General features: G+C 36.2%; 1 protein-coding gene across 2 annotated transcripts; it reads right to left on the bottom strand.

The window, feature by feature from the left end:
- Positions 1 to 18: 18 nt before the first annotated feature.
- Positions 19 to 15,043, bottom strand: cog7 (component of oligomeric golgi complex 7). 2 transcript variants are annotated; one of them, XM_079602050.1, is made up of 20 exons: positions 14,726 to 15,043; positions 14,528 to 14,647; positions 11,870 to 11,932; positions 11,573 to 11,757; positions 10,853 to 11,001; positions 10,037 to 10,153; positions 9,795 to 9,963; positions 7,785 to 7,867; positions 7,573 to 7,695; positions 7,301 to 7,499; positions 6,807 to 6,934; positions 6,258 to 6,412; positions 6,047 to 6,163; positions 5,879 to 5,944; positions 3,591 to 3,771; positions 3,371 to 3,511; positions 3,204 to 3,287; positions 2,954 to 3,068; positions 2,236 to 2,379; positions 19 to 1,197 (listed from the first exon to the last, which is right to left on the bottom strand). In XM_079602050.1, the coding sequence occupies exons 4-20, from the start codon at positions 11,736 to 11,738 to the stop codon at positions 1,031 to 1,033; spliced, it is 2,304 nt and encodes a 767-aa protein (XP_079458176.1). In that variant the 5' UTR covers positions 11,739 to 11,757; positions 11,870 to 11,932; positions 14,528 to 14,647; positions 14,726 to 15,043; the 3' UTR covers positions 19 to 1,030. The 2 variants fall into 2 exon arrangements, with proteins under 2 accessions (XP_079458176.1, XP_079458177.1); XM_079602051.1 differs by lacking the exon at positions 14,528 to 14,647.
- Between the last annotated feature and the right edge of the window lie 1,140 nt (positions 15,044 to 16,183).

The following is a 16,183-nucleotide window of genomic DNA, read 5'->3' as shown; positions in this document are numbered from 1 at the left end:
AAGTTAATATTTTTATTAATCAAGAACACATTATTTTTTATTTCTATTAATCAAAGAAAACATAATTTTACACTGAAGTAATGATGATGAAAATTCAGCTTTGATAACAGGAAGAGATTACATTTAAAAATATATTCAGATAGAAAACATTTCCTTTAAATTGTAATATTTCACAATATTGCATTTTTTTCTGTATTTTTGATCAAATAAATACAGCCTTGATGAGCATTAAAGATTTCTTTCAAAAACATTAAAACATTTTAACACTTGGTGAAATATGGCTTAATAATACATGTCCTGAATATAAAAATAATGTTTTATTAAACAATCGTTTCTTGTACTTCAAGTCCAGGGATAATGGGTTGGGTAATTTCGTGAGGAATTAATTCACTGCAATGTTGACAATTGTTTTTCCTCATATTTTTGCATCACAAAACTTACTGATCAGAACTGGCTTGTGATATATATTATGATGCAGTGTGAGACACAAAACAATGCACTTAAATCTGTTCAGATGTTTTATTTTGTTAAATTAACAGAATTGAAAACATTCTTGCAATGCTGTATGAAACTGTTCCCATGTGAGCAAAAATAATAAAAATACAAAGTCAGAGAGCCAGACATAAAAAGCATCAGAAAGTTACCATGATAAAGCAGAACCGCAACAGTGCTCATGTTCATTATTGATTAAGAGGAATAATGACGAACATTCAAAACACGAAAAAATAAATACGCATAAACAATCTTTCATTGAGCCATTTCAACTTTAAATCACTGGATTCAGCAATAAGCAAAACTGAATCAATGTAACGTTTTCTTTTCTGCACAATTAAATCCCACTATATTTATTTCCGCAAACCATCAACTTCTGTTCAAATTTGTTAAAAACAAAAATAAAAGATGCACATCCGAAGTGCCATTAATATTTATTGTGTATGTTTGGGAATATAGATCTGTTTATAGTGTCACGTTTTGGTGTTAGATTCAGCAACAGCGAACACACACCCATCTCCTCATGGCTGTCCCGGTGTCAGTACTCCAGACCCCGCAGGGTGGCGATGGTGGACGTCAGTCTGCGCGGGACGGCTTTGGCCGTCTGCCGGTATTCCTCCGGTTTGGCACGAAGAAGAGTGACGATGTTCTGGAGGGTTCTGGAGGTCTGCAACCCCAGCGCATCCATCACGTTACTCAGGTACTCTGATGACAATAAAAAACACACGTACACGAGTGTTTTACTGACACGCTCTAAGTTATAACAAATTATTTATTATGAAAAGAAAATCAGGCAAATAACTGAGGAATATTCAAAAGAATATTTTTAATTAATACACTTTAAAAATGGTAAGGTATATATATATATATTTACTAGAATGATCTATACTAATTCTATAACTACTCTTTTATATATATATTAGGGCTGTCAAAAGATTAATCGCATCCAAAATAAAAGTCTATTATGTGTTTGCATAATATATGTGTGTGTACTGTGTATAATTATTATGTATAAATACACACACATTCATGTATATATTTAATAAATATTTGCATTTATATACTGTATATACATTTATATAATTTATATTATATATAAATATGTTATATATAAATTATATTATATACTGTATATACTTTATATTTTAAATATATACATGATTGTGTGCGTTTTTATATATATATAAATAATTATACACAGTACACACACATATATTATGTAAACACAAACTTTTATTTTGGATGTGATTAATCGTGATTAATCTTTTGACAGCCCTAAAATATATATATATATATATGATATTTTTCATTCAATTGTTGATTTAAATATTTTTTTCAGTTAATATTCAAATTTGTTTTAATGGTAATAATAACTCCTCTATATATATATACAAACACACATACACAATTATTGTATCACAATTATTGAATTATAGTAAATAATTATAGTGTGTGTGTGTGTATATAGGAGTTATTATTACAATTAAAACAAATTTGAATATTAACTGAAAAAAAATATTTAAAATCAACAATTGAATGAAAAAATGGAAACTCAAAAGAAATCATGACTCAAAATACACACTTTACCTTAATAACTGTGAACTGCAAATCTTGATGTTAATAATGAATAATAAAAACTTTGCCACCAGCCTTGTAGTGTCATTGCGTGCCAGTGTTACATAATAATTATTGCAGGTGATAATGGTGCCATGATGTCAATCATGCACGTGATGATGATGTCACCTATGTCAGTCGCCAGCTGTTTGGTTGCATGTAAGCTCAGCTCAGGAAGCTGTAGGATGACATCACAATAGGTCTGCATGGTCGCCCTGGCGATAGAACCCAGCCAATAATCCGCCGTGTTCTCCAGCTCAGGGACGTCGTCGCCTGTAGAGACGCACAGCATGTATTAGGCCTCATCTACACTACTGCGTTTTAGTTTAGAAACGGAGAATTAAAACGAATACGATCTCCGTCCACACCAGCGTTTTAGCTGCGTATTAGAATTGATCTCCGTTCACATTAAAACGACTGAAAACGCGGATCACGTGACTATTCACCAACACTGGGCTGTTTGGTGTAGTCCAGGCTGTTTTTGTATGTTTTATTCCCGGGGACGGGTCATGTGATGGGTGTCTGACGAATCAGGGAAGGATACGCCATGACTGATGACACCCAATCATAGAGCCGAGCGTGAGCCTCTGCGTCATCGTTTCTAAAGTCCTCCGTTCTGACCGTCTTCACTAAAACGCCCTCCGGAGATTCAAAACGCAAAACGGGGTCGGAGCGTTTTTAAACTTCTCCGTTTTAGGTCTTCGTTTTTGCCGTTGTAGTCTGGACGGGAGGTGCAAACGTAACAAAAGATCTCCGTTTCTAAACGAAAACGCAGTAGTGTGGATGGGGCCTCAGAGTAGGAACGGCGTTCTCGATTCCTTCCGCTGGGATGTGTGCTTGTGTTCACCTTGCTCTGGGGGGTAGGGCAGTTTGCCGGTGTGTAAGGCAAGCTCCAGCGCTGGATCCTCTTGAGTCACGAATGGCTCCAGATGCAGAGGCAAAGACATGATATACTGGCCAATCTATAGACAAAACACAAAAGTGTGTAATAACAACACCCATTGAGCTTCCTCTTGTCCTGTGAACACCGGTGGCTTGTGTTTGTCCTTGTACCTGTGATTTGTCATCATGTCATCATTGACTTAATATTGTCTTACATTAGTGATGTACTCCTGCGGTGACAAACTGAAGGCCGGTAGATCATCAGTTAGCGTCCCACCCAAACTAGCAGAACCGCAAGCCTTAAAACATCAAAAGCACATCAAATCAAACACGATCTTTTCAATACTTCATAGTGACCATAAAACACGCTGTGAAAGCGCACCTGTGCTTTGTTGAGAAGGAAAAGCTGCTGTTTGATTTGCAGGAACACCGAGTCAAACGCGAGCTGATTGGCCTGCTGGTTCAGACGCGTCAGAGCAGCGCGAGTCTCGGCCAATAAGCTGGAGTTTCCTGTTCCTTTCTCCTGCACAAGACACATATGCGTAAGACTTGCCCTCTACACTTAATGCTGTACACTCAAAGCACACACACATGAAGTGCACCTTGAGGGAGTGCAGCGTCTCCAGGAGATTATTATACTCCGCAGTGTTGTTCTGCTGGAGATAGTTGTATTCCTGCCATGGGTTCTTCTGGCTCCGCCTCTCAGCCACACCCTCTTGTAAGCCACTCAGACTTCTGGGGTTAAACCCCTCCCACAGGAAACGCCCCGCCTTCCCCAGGATCCTGCCAATCACAATGCACAACTATGATACTTGACAGACAATCATTTCTAATCCATTATTGTAGCGTAACAGGGATATTAAAGGATTAGTTCACTTTTAAAAAAACTTTTGCTGATAATTTACTCACCCCGATGTCATCCAAGATGTCCGTGTCTGTCTTTCTTCAGTCGAAAAGAAATTAAGGTTTTTGATGAAAACATTTCTCCATATAATGGACGTCAATGGGGACCAAACGGTTCAAGGTCCAGATGACAGTGTCAGTGCCGCTTCAAAGGGCTTTAAACGATACCAGACGATGAATAAGTGTCTTATCTAGCGAAACGTTCGGTCATTTGAAAAATAAATAAAAAAGTTTAAGTTTTAGAAGCACAAACGCTCGCCTTGCTCTGTGATGCGCGTTCGTGACGTCACGTAATACGCAATTACGTTGAAAAGGTCACGCTTCTATGAAAAGTAAAAAATTTCTGTCGAGCAAGCATTTGTGCTTATAAAACTTAAACTTTTTTTTTATTTTTGCTAGATAAGACCCGTATTCATCGTCTGGTATCGTTTAAAGCCCGTTGAAGCGGCACTGAAACTGTCATTTGGACCTTGAACCGTTTGGTCCCCATTGACGTCCATTATATGGAGAAATACTTTCATCAAAAACCTTAATTTCTTTTCGACTGAAGAAAGAAAGACACGGACATCTTGGATGACATCGGGGTGAGTAAATTATCAGCAAAAGTTTTTTTTAAATCCTTTAAAGGTATAATTCAACCCTCAGAGACTCTTCATTTGTTTAACGCAGTTAAATAACTTTCACTAAATATAGGTTAAAAACTTCACATAATAGCTGACACTCTGAAGTTTATGCTCAAGTCACACAAAATTCACCAGCCAACAGACACAATACTTAACAATTTGGGAACAAAATTACCCATGTATGAAATTTGACATTGAATATTGTTTACATTTTATTATCCATCACTAGACGATGGAACGAGGCTTACCGTACATATCATGGAATAACATACATACAGGTATTACAATTTCTACATTATATGAAATATACTCTGATATGAATATTTATAACAGTATTTAAATGGTCAAATAGCAACATTTCTTCACTTTTCATGACTGTATCATTATTGGTTGAAATATACTTTTTCAAATACATTTGTATGCTAAATTCAAAACATTCACTTATTGGATCACAAAATAATGGTGACATTTTGCAATCCCAAATTCCCAGCGTTTTTCCAAATTATTATATATAATTAAGTGGCACCCCCCTTTTTTTTAATAGACATGAAAATGCACATTACGAACTTAAATGGTTGAATATAGATGTAAGATTGGTATTGTTTTAAAGAAGACATTTGGCAGATTTTTGTGGAAGTGAAATAAATTAAGAAAGTTAAACAGAAAAAAAAGTTAAAGAAGTTTGAGTTTATGAAAATTTACAATGTTAAAAATTTAATTATTCATATTTTATATCAAATATATATATTCAAAACCTGGTGGACTCTAAAAATGCAAAAAAAAAAGAAAGAAAAAAAAAAGCCAAAAATCTGAACAAGTTGTGTTTCAATTGACATCTCAAAAAATAAGCTTTCATTTTCAGATTTAGTTTGGGCGCAGTACCACACTTCTCCACTAGTTGACATTACTGCCCATATAAGGGCGCCTCCATTTCCATATGTTGTTTGAGTGATCTGAACCATTATTTTTACAATTTTCATACAATTTATGAAGTAGAAATCCTATTCAGAAGTAGTATTGGAAGTTTGGCAGATTTTGAAATTAATTAAATCTCCAAGAAACACAAAAAGGTTTGCATGTATGTGCATTATAGCTCGCTGCCACATCACAAATAGTGAATCTATTAGTTTTTTCTTTATATTTAAAACATTTTCAGACCTTTTTTCTAAAATAATTTAATGGATGCTATCTTATACATGGATGCAAATTTTGCCTGAATGAAATGTTTTTTTTTTATGACTAATGGTTTCCTAAAGACGTTTATAAAATAATAATAATAATAAAATAAATCATGAATATTAATGCTTGGGCCTCTGAAGGATAAGTCAATAGAATTTAACAAATGGATAAAATAGATTTCTTACTTATTTGAAAGCTGCTGTTCAAATGCTCCACATTGTCTAAGTAGCTCTCCACAGGTTGCAATGATTCTAGAAGATACGGGAACAAATTTAAAAAGACATTTATAAACAGAAAACTTTAAACTTATTACAGAATTGCACCATTAACAGCAAAAAAGAAACCCCGCCCACCTGACGGAGTTCTGGAAAGCCGTCCAATCCTCAGTGAACACCTCAGAGGAGGGTGTGTCCTCTAACTTATACTTCTTCCGGATTGATTGAAGCGTGACAGAAAAATCGGACACGTACCTGTAGAAATAGACGAGAGAATAAGCGTGGCTGACCTGTGGGCTGTGTGTTTGTCTCTGCGTTTAAGTGTAGTAAATGCGTGCATGATTCATACTTGCTGAAGAGCGCTCGAAGGGCTTTGATGAGCCCACACACACCGAGACCATCCGTTAACTTCACACAGCGATCGACGGCAGCAGCCGCCAAACCAAACACCTTCTGAACCGAGTGTGTGAGCTCTAACACACAGTCCAGAACCTCACCACGCTCCTAACACACAAACAATCAATAAAACACATGGTGAATTGCTGTGGGTGTGGAAAAAAACAATCATTTTAAAAGTTATACAACAAAACTCATTTGACTACACATTCCTATCAGCATCTAGTAAGTTCAGTAAGTGCTCAGAAAGATTCAGATATCAATTTGTTAGATTGATTCAATCTGAGAATGAGTTTGTGAGCGCATTTGACCGATTCACTAATCATTTATATGCAAATTAGACTCCATACAGTCAATAAAATAATATAAATGATGCGTATTTATGTTTTTTTTTTCAGTATCCTATCTCATTTAGATCAGAGCATAAACTCACAACTCGAAACATAATTTCAGAAAATTAAAACTGGTTCAAGGTCAAACATGAACGCGTGTGTTTGCTCACCAGTGGAACAGAACTGAGTTGGATCAGTAAGTTTGTCGTCTCTAGTTCTCCAAACTGCATCTGATAAGTCGCATAAGGTGAATACACACACGATACCAGCTCTGCCACCTTCAGGAGGTTACACTCGCCTAAAACACACACATGAAGACAGGAAAACGTTGAGGAAAAAACCTCACATGACACGTTCACAAAAAGCAGATACAATGACCTCTTTAAAACTGAATCTCTCAAAAAGAAATGTCCAGGCCAAAAAAATTTTTTATTCTTATTTTAATTTGCATTCATTTGGTTAAGTAAAAACAGAGAATTATACATATTTTTAGGAAAATATTAATACAATTTTTAAATTAAATAAATCAATATAATGTGAAAAGAAATCTCTCTTTACTGTAAATGATGTACTTTTACAAATGTTCTTCAGAACTTAAATTGTGTAACATAAATATATATAATATGCACAAATCTTTTTTAATTGGATATTCACAGACACAGACCGAGCTGTGGTTGCATTGCTGCCTCCAGGCTTCGACTGAAGTTAGCCGCCGTCTGATGAAGATCCAACAGCACATCCAGACGACAGTCGCCAGAGCAACGCTTCAACGCCACAGCAATGCAGTCTGGGATAGACGGCACCATCGCCCCCAACGTCTGGATCATCAGCACTGTGAGCACTTCACAGGGGTTTTTAAAGACCTACACACACATACACATGCTTGAGTGTGTGTGAGACAGCGAAAGTGTCAACAGTGTGTGTGTGTGTGTATACCTGACTGCTCCACTGTAGCTGCGAGTGCCACGTGGACAGAAGTGTGTCGTAAAACTCAGAGAGCTGCTGCTTCAGAGAGGCGTCTGACTGACAGATGCTTTCCCACACGGTCAACAGTTGTGCCTTCAAACACACACACACACACATTTATGTGTTAAGCTCAGGTTGATTGATTCCACAGCCGAACTGAAATCAGAGATATAATACTATACCTTGTGGCATTTGTAGTAGTAAGTCAGTAACTGAGGCATTCTGTCCATCTCAGTAAAAACTCTTACAAAAAGCTTTGCTTGATCTGGAACAGAACATACAAATAAAGGTTAACTTACTAAAGCAGATTATAAAACATTCTGCTTCTAGTATCTGATTGCGTGTGTGTACAGAGCATGTCCACACACACACTACTGTTGAAACAATGGGTTTGGTTAGATTTCTTAATGCCTTTAAAAGAAGTCTCTTCTGCTCACCAAGGCTGCATTTATTTGATTGAAAACAGTAACATTATTAAAATGTAAAATAACGGTTTTCTATTTGGATATATTGTAAAATGTAATTTATTTCTGAATTTTCAGCATCATTACTCTTCAGTCTTCAGTGTCACATGATCCTTCAGAAATCATTATCATCTGATTTGCTGCTCAAGAAACATTTCTGATTATTATCAATGTTGAAAACTGTTTTTTAGTATTCTTTGATAAATATAAAAGAACAAAAGATCAGTATTTATTTGAAATAGTAAATAAGTTTAATGATACACACATTTCTGTCACTTTTAATGCAACTTTGCTGAATAAAAGCATTAATTAAAAACCCCAAAGTTTTGAATGGTGACATAATTAAAAATGTAGGTCCTTTAATCCAAAAGCATGAGCTTGTCCACTTTCAAAAACACATCTGACCGGATTGCTTTTGTAGTGTAAACGCTCATGTGGTCTGACTGCCGCAAAAAGACCCCTACTGTCCACCTACTGACCTAATGCGTAAACGTTATGGGAAGCGCACTAGCCAGACGGGATTTAAGCTTTGTCAGATTTCTAACACGCACTTCGTCTGGTCTTGCGGCTGTCGGAGCAGAAACGAAACTGAAGCTCTCTGTGTGTTCTTCCGTCATGTTCATGTGTAAATTGCGTGAGATTATTTAGTCCATTTGATCGAAAGATCTGAAAAACACATTTATCCACCCATTCTCTCCCCTTAAAAGAAATCAGCACAGAAGTGGTTAAAAGTGGAGAAAATAGACTGATTAAACTCAGGTGTAAACTGGAATGTGTCTCCCTCGTCTACTTGTGATCCGATCAACTAAAACGCATCTTAATAATAGAGAAGCATCGATAAAAAAAATTTAGGCCGATTCCGATTTCCGATTTTTCATTGAGTTTGACCTGCCGATACCGATTACATTTTTTCTAACCACTTTACAGCACACACAAATGTTTTTGTTCTATCTTTTCTTTAACCCATTCACGCGTAAATTTAAAATTTTAAAAACTCAGAGTGAGTTTTTTCAAGGCGAACGTTCCCTTTAATGTTTCCATGGCGACGCGTCACCGCAGCCACGATAACGCTGTATGACAGATGTGTCGCTTTTATTTCCTTTTTCCTTTTTTAATCAAAATATTCACAAACTTGCTTACCATGTCATCAACTATCTGATATTCCGATTCTCAAATACGTGAGTGTGTTTGGTCGTTTAAAAACCTTTATAAATAAGCTTGATCTATAACGTGAGATGGGCGCCGCAATGTCCTGTCAGTCGGATTTACAGCACGTGAATTCGTCAGTTTCTCCCGAAATACATGCAAGAAAGTGGCCGGTGAACTGTGATAAGATGAAAGTAAACTTTATAGTTACTTCCACTATGTTTGTCTGATATGAATAACACACGGCCGAATAACGAATAATGAATACCACACGATATGAATAACACACAATATAAATAACACACGATATGAATAACACACGATATGAATAACACACGGCCGAATAATGAATAACACACGATATGAATAACACACAATATAAATAACACACGATATGAATAACACACGGCCGAATAATGAATAACACACGATATGAATAACACACAATATAAATAACACACGATATGAATAACACACGGCCGGTCGCCGGTCATTGCCGATCACGTGAAAATCGTCCAATTGCGGTCACCAGTCGATCAATCCGTGCATCTCTACTTAATAGCAAGTGTAAACAGACGTCACCTGTAGCAAGTGAGTTGAAGGTGGAGACGATCTGTGTGCTGGTGAGAGCTTCCAGACGGTTCTTCAGAGCCTCCAGCTGAACACACTTCTCACTGTAGTCTGGTGTGTCCACCAACATCGCCAAACTACCCTGCATGGCGGTCAGTTTGCTGCTGATCACGGCCACGTCCTGCAAACAAACACACGTGAACATTTCAGAATGCCATCCGCACGCACGTAAAAACAGACGTGCAACACCTCACCTGTGTTTTAAAGGTGTTCTCGATATCAGCACTGAGAGTGCTCCACTTATCAGCTTCCTGAAGCGCTTCTGCTGCCAACTGCATCCGAGACTTCACCTGATCAATCTCCACCAACACCTGCCAGACATCAACACAGCAGCAGACTATACACCACCCCTCAAAAGTTTGGAATATTTATGATTTTTTTTTAATGTTTTTCAAGTTAGGTCAAGTCAAGTCATCTTCATTTATATAGCGTTTTTAACAATGTAGATAGTTTCAAAGCGGCTTTACAGAGATGAACGGATCATTTAAAGTAACAGAGATTGTTTTGGCTTTATAGCGGTTCTTGAATAAAGAGTGAATAATAATAAAGTGAATAAAAATAAATTCACTTCCATCGCAAGCATCATTAGATATTACATTTTTGAAAGAAGTCTCTTATGCTCACCAACGCTGCATAATAATATTTCACAATATTACTGTTTTTACTGTATTTTTAATCCAATAAATGTAGCCTTGATGGAAAAGGTTGTGTAAATCCATATAAAGTAAACATTTGCAATAGAGCATTCTGACCTATCAATTGCTCTGATTGCTCCTATACACAACTATAACTTTTATACTAATTATATAATAATTTTCCTAATATTATATTATTTGGACTTGTTTGCAAAACACTCTGAACTAATCATTGTATAATACATATTTTTAAATAGGTTTATTAATGTGAATAATAGTTTATTACTATTTAATGGTTGTTATTGACTATCAAGCTTTATCCCTGTATTTATGCACAGTGTATAGAGTGATTTGGATGAGTGTATTTATGGTTACCTGCATAGACTGCACTGTGTCCTGTTCAAATTTCTTGATGTCCTCTTTAACCAGAATCATTTGATCCTTCAGGAATGACGCCTCTTGTTTCAGAGCTTCGATATCCCTCAGTACACGCGGCATATTCTGCAGAGCCTGATTACTGCTCTCTGCACACACACACACACACACACAGGCACAAAAACAAACACACACACAGAGAAAGAGGGAGAGAGAGAGAGAAAGGCAATCAGAGACATAACACATAACATAACATTTTATTGTTTTAGGAAGAAATTAATACTTTTATTCAGCAGTGAGTGACATTAAAATGAACAAAAGTGACATTAAAGTAATTTATAATGTTCCAAAAGTTGTTTCAAATGACTGTTTTCTATTCATCAAATAATCCTGAATAACTTTTATCACGGTCTTGTATCAAAAATATGAAACGGCACAAAATTATCATATCAGAATGATTTCTGAAGGATCATGTGACACTGTGAAGACTGGAGTAATGATGCTGAAAATTCAGCTTTGATCACAGGAATAAATTACATTTTACACGAAGTTCAAATAGAAAACAGTCACTTCAGATTGTAATAAAATTTCACAATATTACAGTTTTATTGTATTTTTGAGTAAACGCAGCCTTGTTGGCAAGCAGAAGAGACTTCTTTCAAAAAAATAAATAAATGACATTGAAAGTGATCTTTAAGTGTTTAAATCGTGCACACTCACCTTCTATCGAGTTATTGACCTCTTGGATGAAGAGCTGCAGCTTCATGACCAGCGTAGAGGCGTGCGCGTCAGTTTTACCCGGCGCGTCTTTCTGGGCCACTTTAAAAGCTCCATTCACCCAGTCCTTCACATCAAAATCATCTGCCAGGAACTTGGAGAAGTCCATCCTCACCCCTTCAGTGACCCTACAGAAGATTCACCATCTTAAAGAGTCAGAACCATATGCAGAAAGGGAGCGGATATAAAAAGACATGTTGTAAATGTTAAGCGGTGTGTATTTTGATGTGTTTACTCAACTGAAATCTCTTCAGCTCAGCAACACCTTCACCAGTCTATTCCATAATTCTTGCCCACACCAGCCTTAGACACGAACATAAAATAAACAGCCCATGAGAAAGATATAACCATGACCACGAGATACAGTTCAAGCAGTGCGATCGCTTCCTCCAGCGTTAATTTTGTTAGAATAAAACTGATATACAGTTTCTGAGTTTAATGTTGTCAGTGTTTGTACACTGCTTCCTGGTTGCGCTCTTCCTAATAATAACCGGCGGGGGGAAAATACGACGAAGAAGCATTCCGCTTTCGAAACGTTTAACGGACAAAACCCGTTTTACAAAACCTAGTAAAAATGGAAAAACTGTGTATAGACGAAAACTATTTATGTAGACAACTGCTATTATTGTTAATGTATATAAACATGTGCATTACACTGAAGAAATTAAAATAATTTTAATTTGAGTGACGTGGCTGTGTTGCACCTCATGTTGTCCGGGTGGGTCACATTCAATAAAATAATAAAATAAAATAATAAAAATGAAAAATTTACATTCTTGTACTTACATTTTTGCAAAAATGGCTAAAGATTTTGTGCCTTTTACACCTGCTGTAATTTATTCACGGATGATGTATGTAGGGTACATTGATTTTACACGAAGACTATCTATCTATCAGCTCATTGCTGCCTCCTGCTGCCTCACTATTAATATACACCTTAATTTGCGGTCAAATGCTTCAATTTCATCTCTTTAAATGACATTGAAGAATATGAACGTGTTTTTAACAGCTCACTGTTCACTCACTCACATATCAAATGTTCTAATCTTGGTTTCGTTAAAGACAGACATGTTGAGAAACACAAGCTGATAATCCAAATAGCCTATTAAAGGGACAGTTCACCCAAATACCGGTAATTAAAGTTCTGTCATTAAAGTTGTTCTAAAACTGCATACATTTTTCTTCTTCTGTTGAACATCGAGGAAGATATTTTGATGAATGTGGGTAACCAAACAGTTACATAGGCCTATAGAAAAAAATACTATGGAAGTGGGGACCACTGGGACCAGCAACTGATCGGTTACCCACATTCTTCAAAATATCTAATTTTGTGTTCATATTATTATTATTTTTAAATACAGTTTCGGAACAACTTGAGGGTGAGTAAATTATGACAGAACTATTCCTTTAATGTCAAATTAGCAGAGTTTTTAAACCAATGTTTTTGTGACATGTTTACATTTTTTATTCTTTGCATTTAAATTTGGAAGGTCAAACTCAGTCATGTGATATAACCTGAAGCACCCCGTTGTGCTCCACATTTTCAAAATGAACACAAATATAAAGTAAGTGAATTCAAATAGACTGTTTTTACTCTGACAGCTTTTGTTTTTTACTGATTTCAGCGCGTTTCGTTACTTCCTGTCCTTATCTTCCCCAAAGTTCCTGTATCTCAACACTTCCAGAACCTCATCAGATAAGAATCAACCATTTTCTGTTCAAGAGATAGTGAACGCTGACGATATTAGATTGGGTCAGTGGCATTTGAAGAATAAACACTGAGCAGAGAATATTGTATATAATACATTCATGCTTTAAACAGAGAACATTAGATGTTAGAGAGTTACTTTACCCAGACAGCAACATAGTCTCGGCCCAGAGGAATCACCAGATGTCCAGATCTGGGCTAACATTACAGGTGAAACTCGAACAGCAAAAACCTGGTCTATTCAGGATTCAAATGGTTCAAACTTGGTCTGTATTCATACACTATGAAAAAGTAATTTAATATTTCTAATGCATCATACAACAGAATGGCAATATTAACACATTATCAACGTAACAGATCTTCATTAGTCAAACGCATCTTAAAGTCACTGCAAAGGTGAAACTAATATATTATATAGACTCATTACATGCAAAGTGAGATATTTCAAGCCTTTATTTGTCATAATTTGGATATGTATGGCTTACAGCTTATGAAATCCCCAAATTCAAAATTAAAATATTGTGAAAAGGTTTTCATAATCTGTAAACCATAATCCTCAAAATTATGACAAATAAAGGCTTGAAATATCTCACTTTGCATGTAATGAGTCCAAGGGTGTAGATTTGGTTTGAACATTGGGGGGGTTTTCATGTGATCATGGTATAAATTTTGGGGGGGTTGTGATGCATAGATTTAAATATTGGGGGGGGTTATCTCCCCCCAACCCCCCCACAAATTACGCCCCTGAATAAGTCTATATAATATATTAGTTTCACCTTTTAAGTTGAATTTAAAAAATGAACTTTAGCACAATATTCAAATTTTTCGAGTTTCTAACAAACTCTCTAACATCTAATGTTCTCTGTTAAGAGCATGAATCCCTTTAAAATTAAATAAATGCAATGCAACTTTCAAAATGCAGTGACTTTAAGATGCGTTTGACTAATGCAGATCTGTCATGTTGATAATGTGTTGGAATATTGCCATTCTGTTGTATGATGCATTAGAAATATTAAATGACTTGTTCAGTATAGTGTATGAATACGAGTTTGAACCATTTGAATCCTGAATAGACCAGGTTTTTGCTGTTATTTTCTTGTCTCAGCAGCTGATTTTTTAGATTAAAAAACCCACAAACACATGTCTTGGCACATAATGTCTAGCATCATATCAAGTGCTATCAAGTTTACCAAAGTGTTGGAACGCTGGCACAGCACTAACTGAATACTGGCACCATCCGTTTGCCATGTGTTTACTTGCTTTTGCGAAGACATCTGTTACTTTGTAGGGCAAGCTTGAAAGTAGGGCGCCTGTGTAGCACGTATCATAAAGCAGAATTAGGTGATGCCATCCGAAGATGCTATTTAGGACGATCAGATTGAACTCACCTCAGGGCCTGAGAAAGATCGATCTGATATCATCAACGCAAAAACTACCGTTCATCGGAAAGGTGCATGACTCACTATGGAGAAAACAACTCTTATTTTGGTTGATCTTCTGAGAGAATGTCTGGTCAGAAGGCACAAAACAAAACTAGCCATCACAGAAGCTCCTCTAAAGCCGCATGAATAAATATAGGCCTCGGTTTGATTCTCATCAACGTAGGCGTGGGGTTAAGAAGTGTGTAGTTTCACATTAACCTCAACTTTGACTATCACACCAGTCATAATAATATAAACCATACGCCTATTCTCATGTCTAAAACTGAACTATAGACTCGTAACAATTATTTTAAAGGCTCTCTTGCCGCGTTATTTATCTTGGTGGGTTTTACCATTACATGTCAAGTCAAGATACATTTATTTTTAGTTTCAAAGCATCTTCACAGGATATCATGTTGTTAATGTTTATACTTTTAAACTGTTGATAACTGAACGTTATTTTTAAAAGTAATGCGTTTAACAATATTGCATTACTCCATAAAAAGTAAATAACTGTGCTAGTTACTTTTTATGAAATGTAATGTTTTATGTTACTTTTGTGTTACTTTTTGGGGGGGCTGGGGTGGCTTGTTTGTTTTAAAAAAACTAATATATATATATTTTTTTTAAATAGAAATGAATGCCTCAGACAGAAGGAAATGTACATTCACACCTGTACAGTAGAGGGCGCCGTTCAAACTAACCTTTCTGGATCACAGAAGGACGCTCATATTTCAGAGATTTTTGCCTATTGGTAAAGTTGAATTGGATCATTGAAGGTCAGCACCAAATACTTTGGTTAATAAAGTGAGATTAAATACATAAAGTTATTAAGTTACATTTAATTATTGCGTAATATTCTTAGTTCACATTTGACTGTTTTCATTCATTTTAAAGGGGTGGTTGATTATGATTTAACTTTTCTAACTTTAGTTAGTGTGTAATGTTGCTGTTTGAACATAAACAACATCTGCAAAGTTACAACGCTCAAAGTTCAAAGCAAAGGGAGATATTTGCTTATAAAGAAATTGCTTTTTAAGGACTACAACAAACTGCTGGTGGGAACTACACGACATTCCTCCCGGGTTAGTGACATCACCAACCCCAATATTTACATAAACCCCGCCCCCCGGAACACGATTTAGATTATCAAGACAGAATATGCTAATCAATGACCTAGAAGATAACTACACATCAGCTACATAAATTCATCAACTAACCATTCAGAAATGTCCCGTCTATACATGTTATCACTTCTACTTGAGTCTCTCCATCATTGTCTGACTCCGGTTTGAACATAAAAGGCTAAAAGTTTTTGAAATTTTCAGTGCATTTCTTTGTGAGGTAAAAGGACAGAGCTCTTGAAGCTCCGCCCCCTGTGCCGGGAGCAGCAGCTCATTTGCATTTAAAGGGACAGACACAAAA

Source organism: Phoxinus phoxinus (assembly GCF_949152265.1).
Source record: "Phoxinus phoxinus genome assembly, chromosome: 24".
Taxonomy (NCBI): Eukaryota; Metazoa; Chordata; class Actinopteri; order Cypriniformes; family Leuciscidae; genus Phoxinus; species Phoxinus phoxinus.
The sequence above is the reverse complement of the archived record's forward strand: the minus strand, read 5'-3'. Positions and strand labels throughout refer to the sequence as shown.

Excerpts from the sequence above, each read along its gene's own strand:
- cog7 (XM_079602050.1), bottom strand. The coding sequence starts at position 11,738 with ATGGACTTCTCCAAGTTCCTGGCAGATGATTTTGATGTGAAGGACTGG. Across the intron at positions 6,164-6,257 it reads CTTCGAGCGCTCTTCAGCAA|GTACGTGTCCGATTTTTCTG; the intron begins GTATGAATCATG and ends CTATTTCTACAG. Across the intron at positions 3,512-3,590 it reads AGACGCTGCACTCCCTCAAG|GAGAAAGGAACAGGAAACTC; the intron begins GTGCACTTCATG and ends TGTCTTGTGCAG.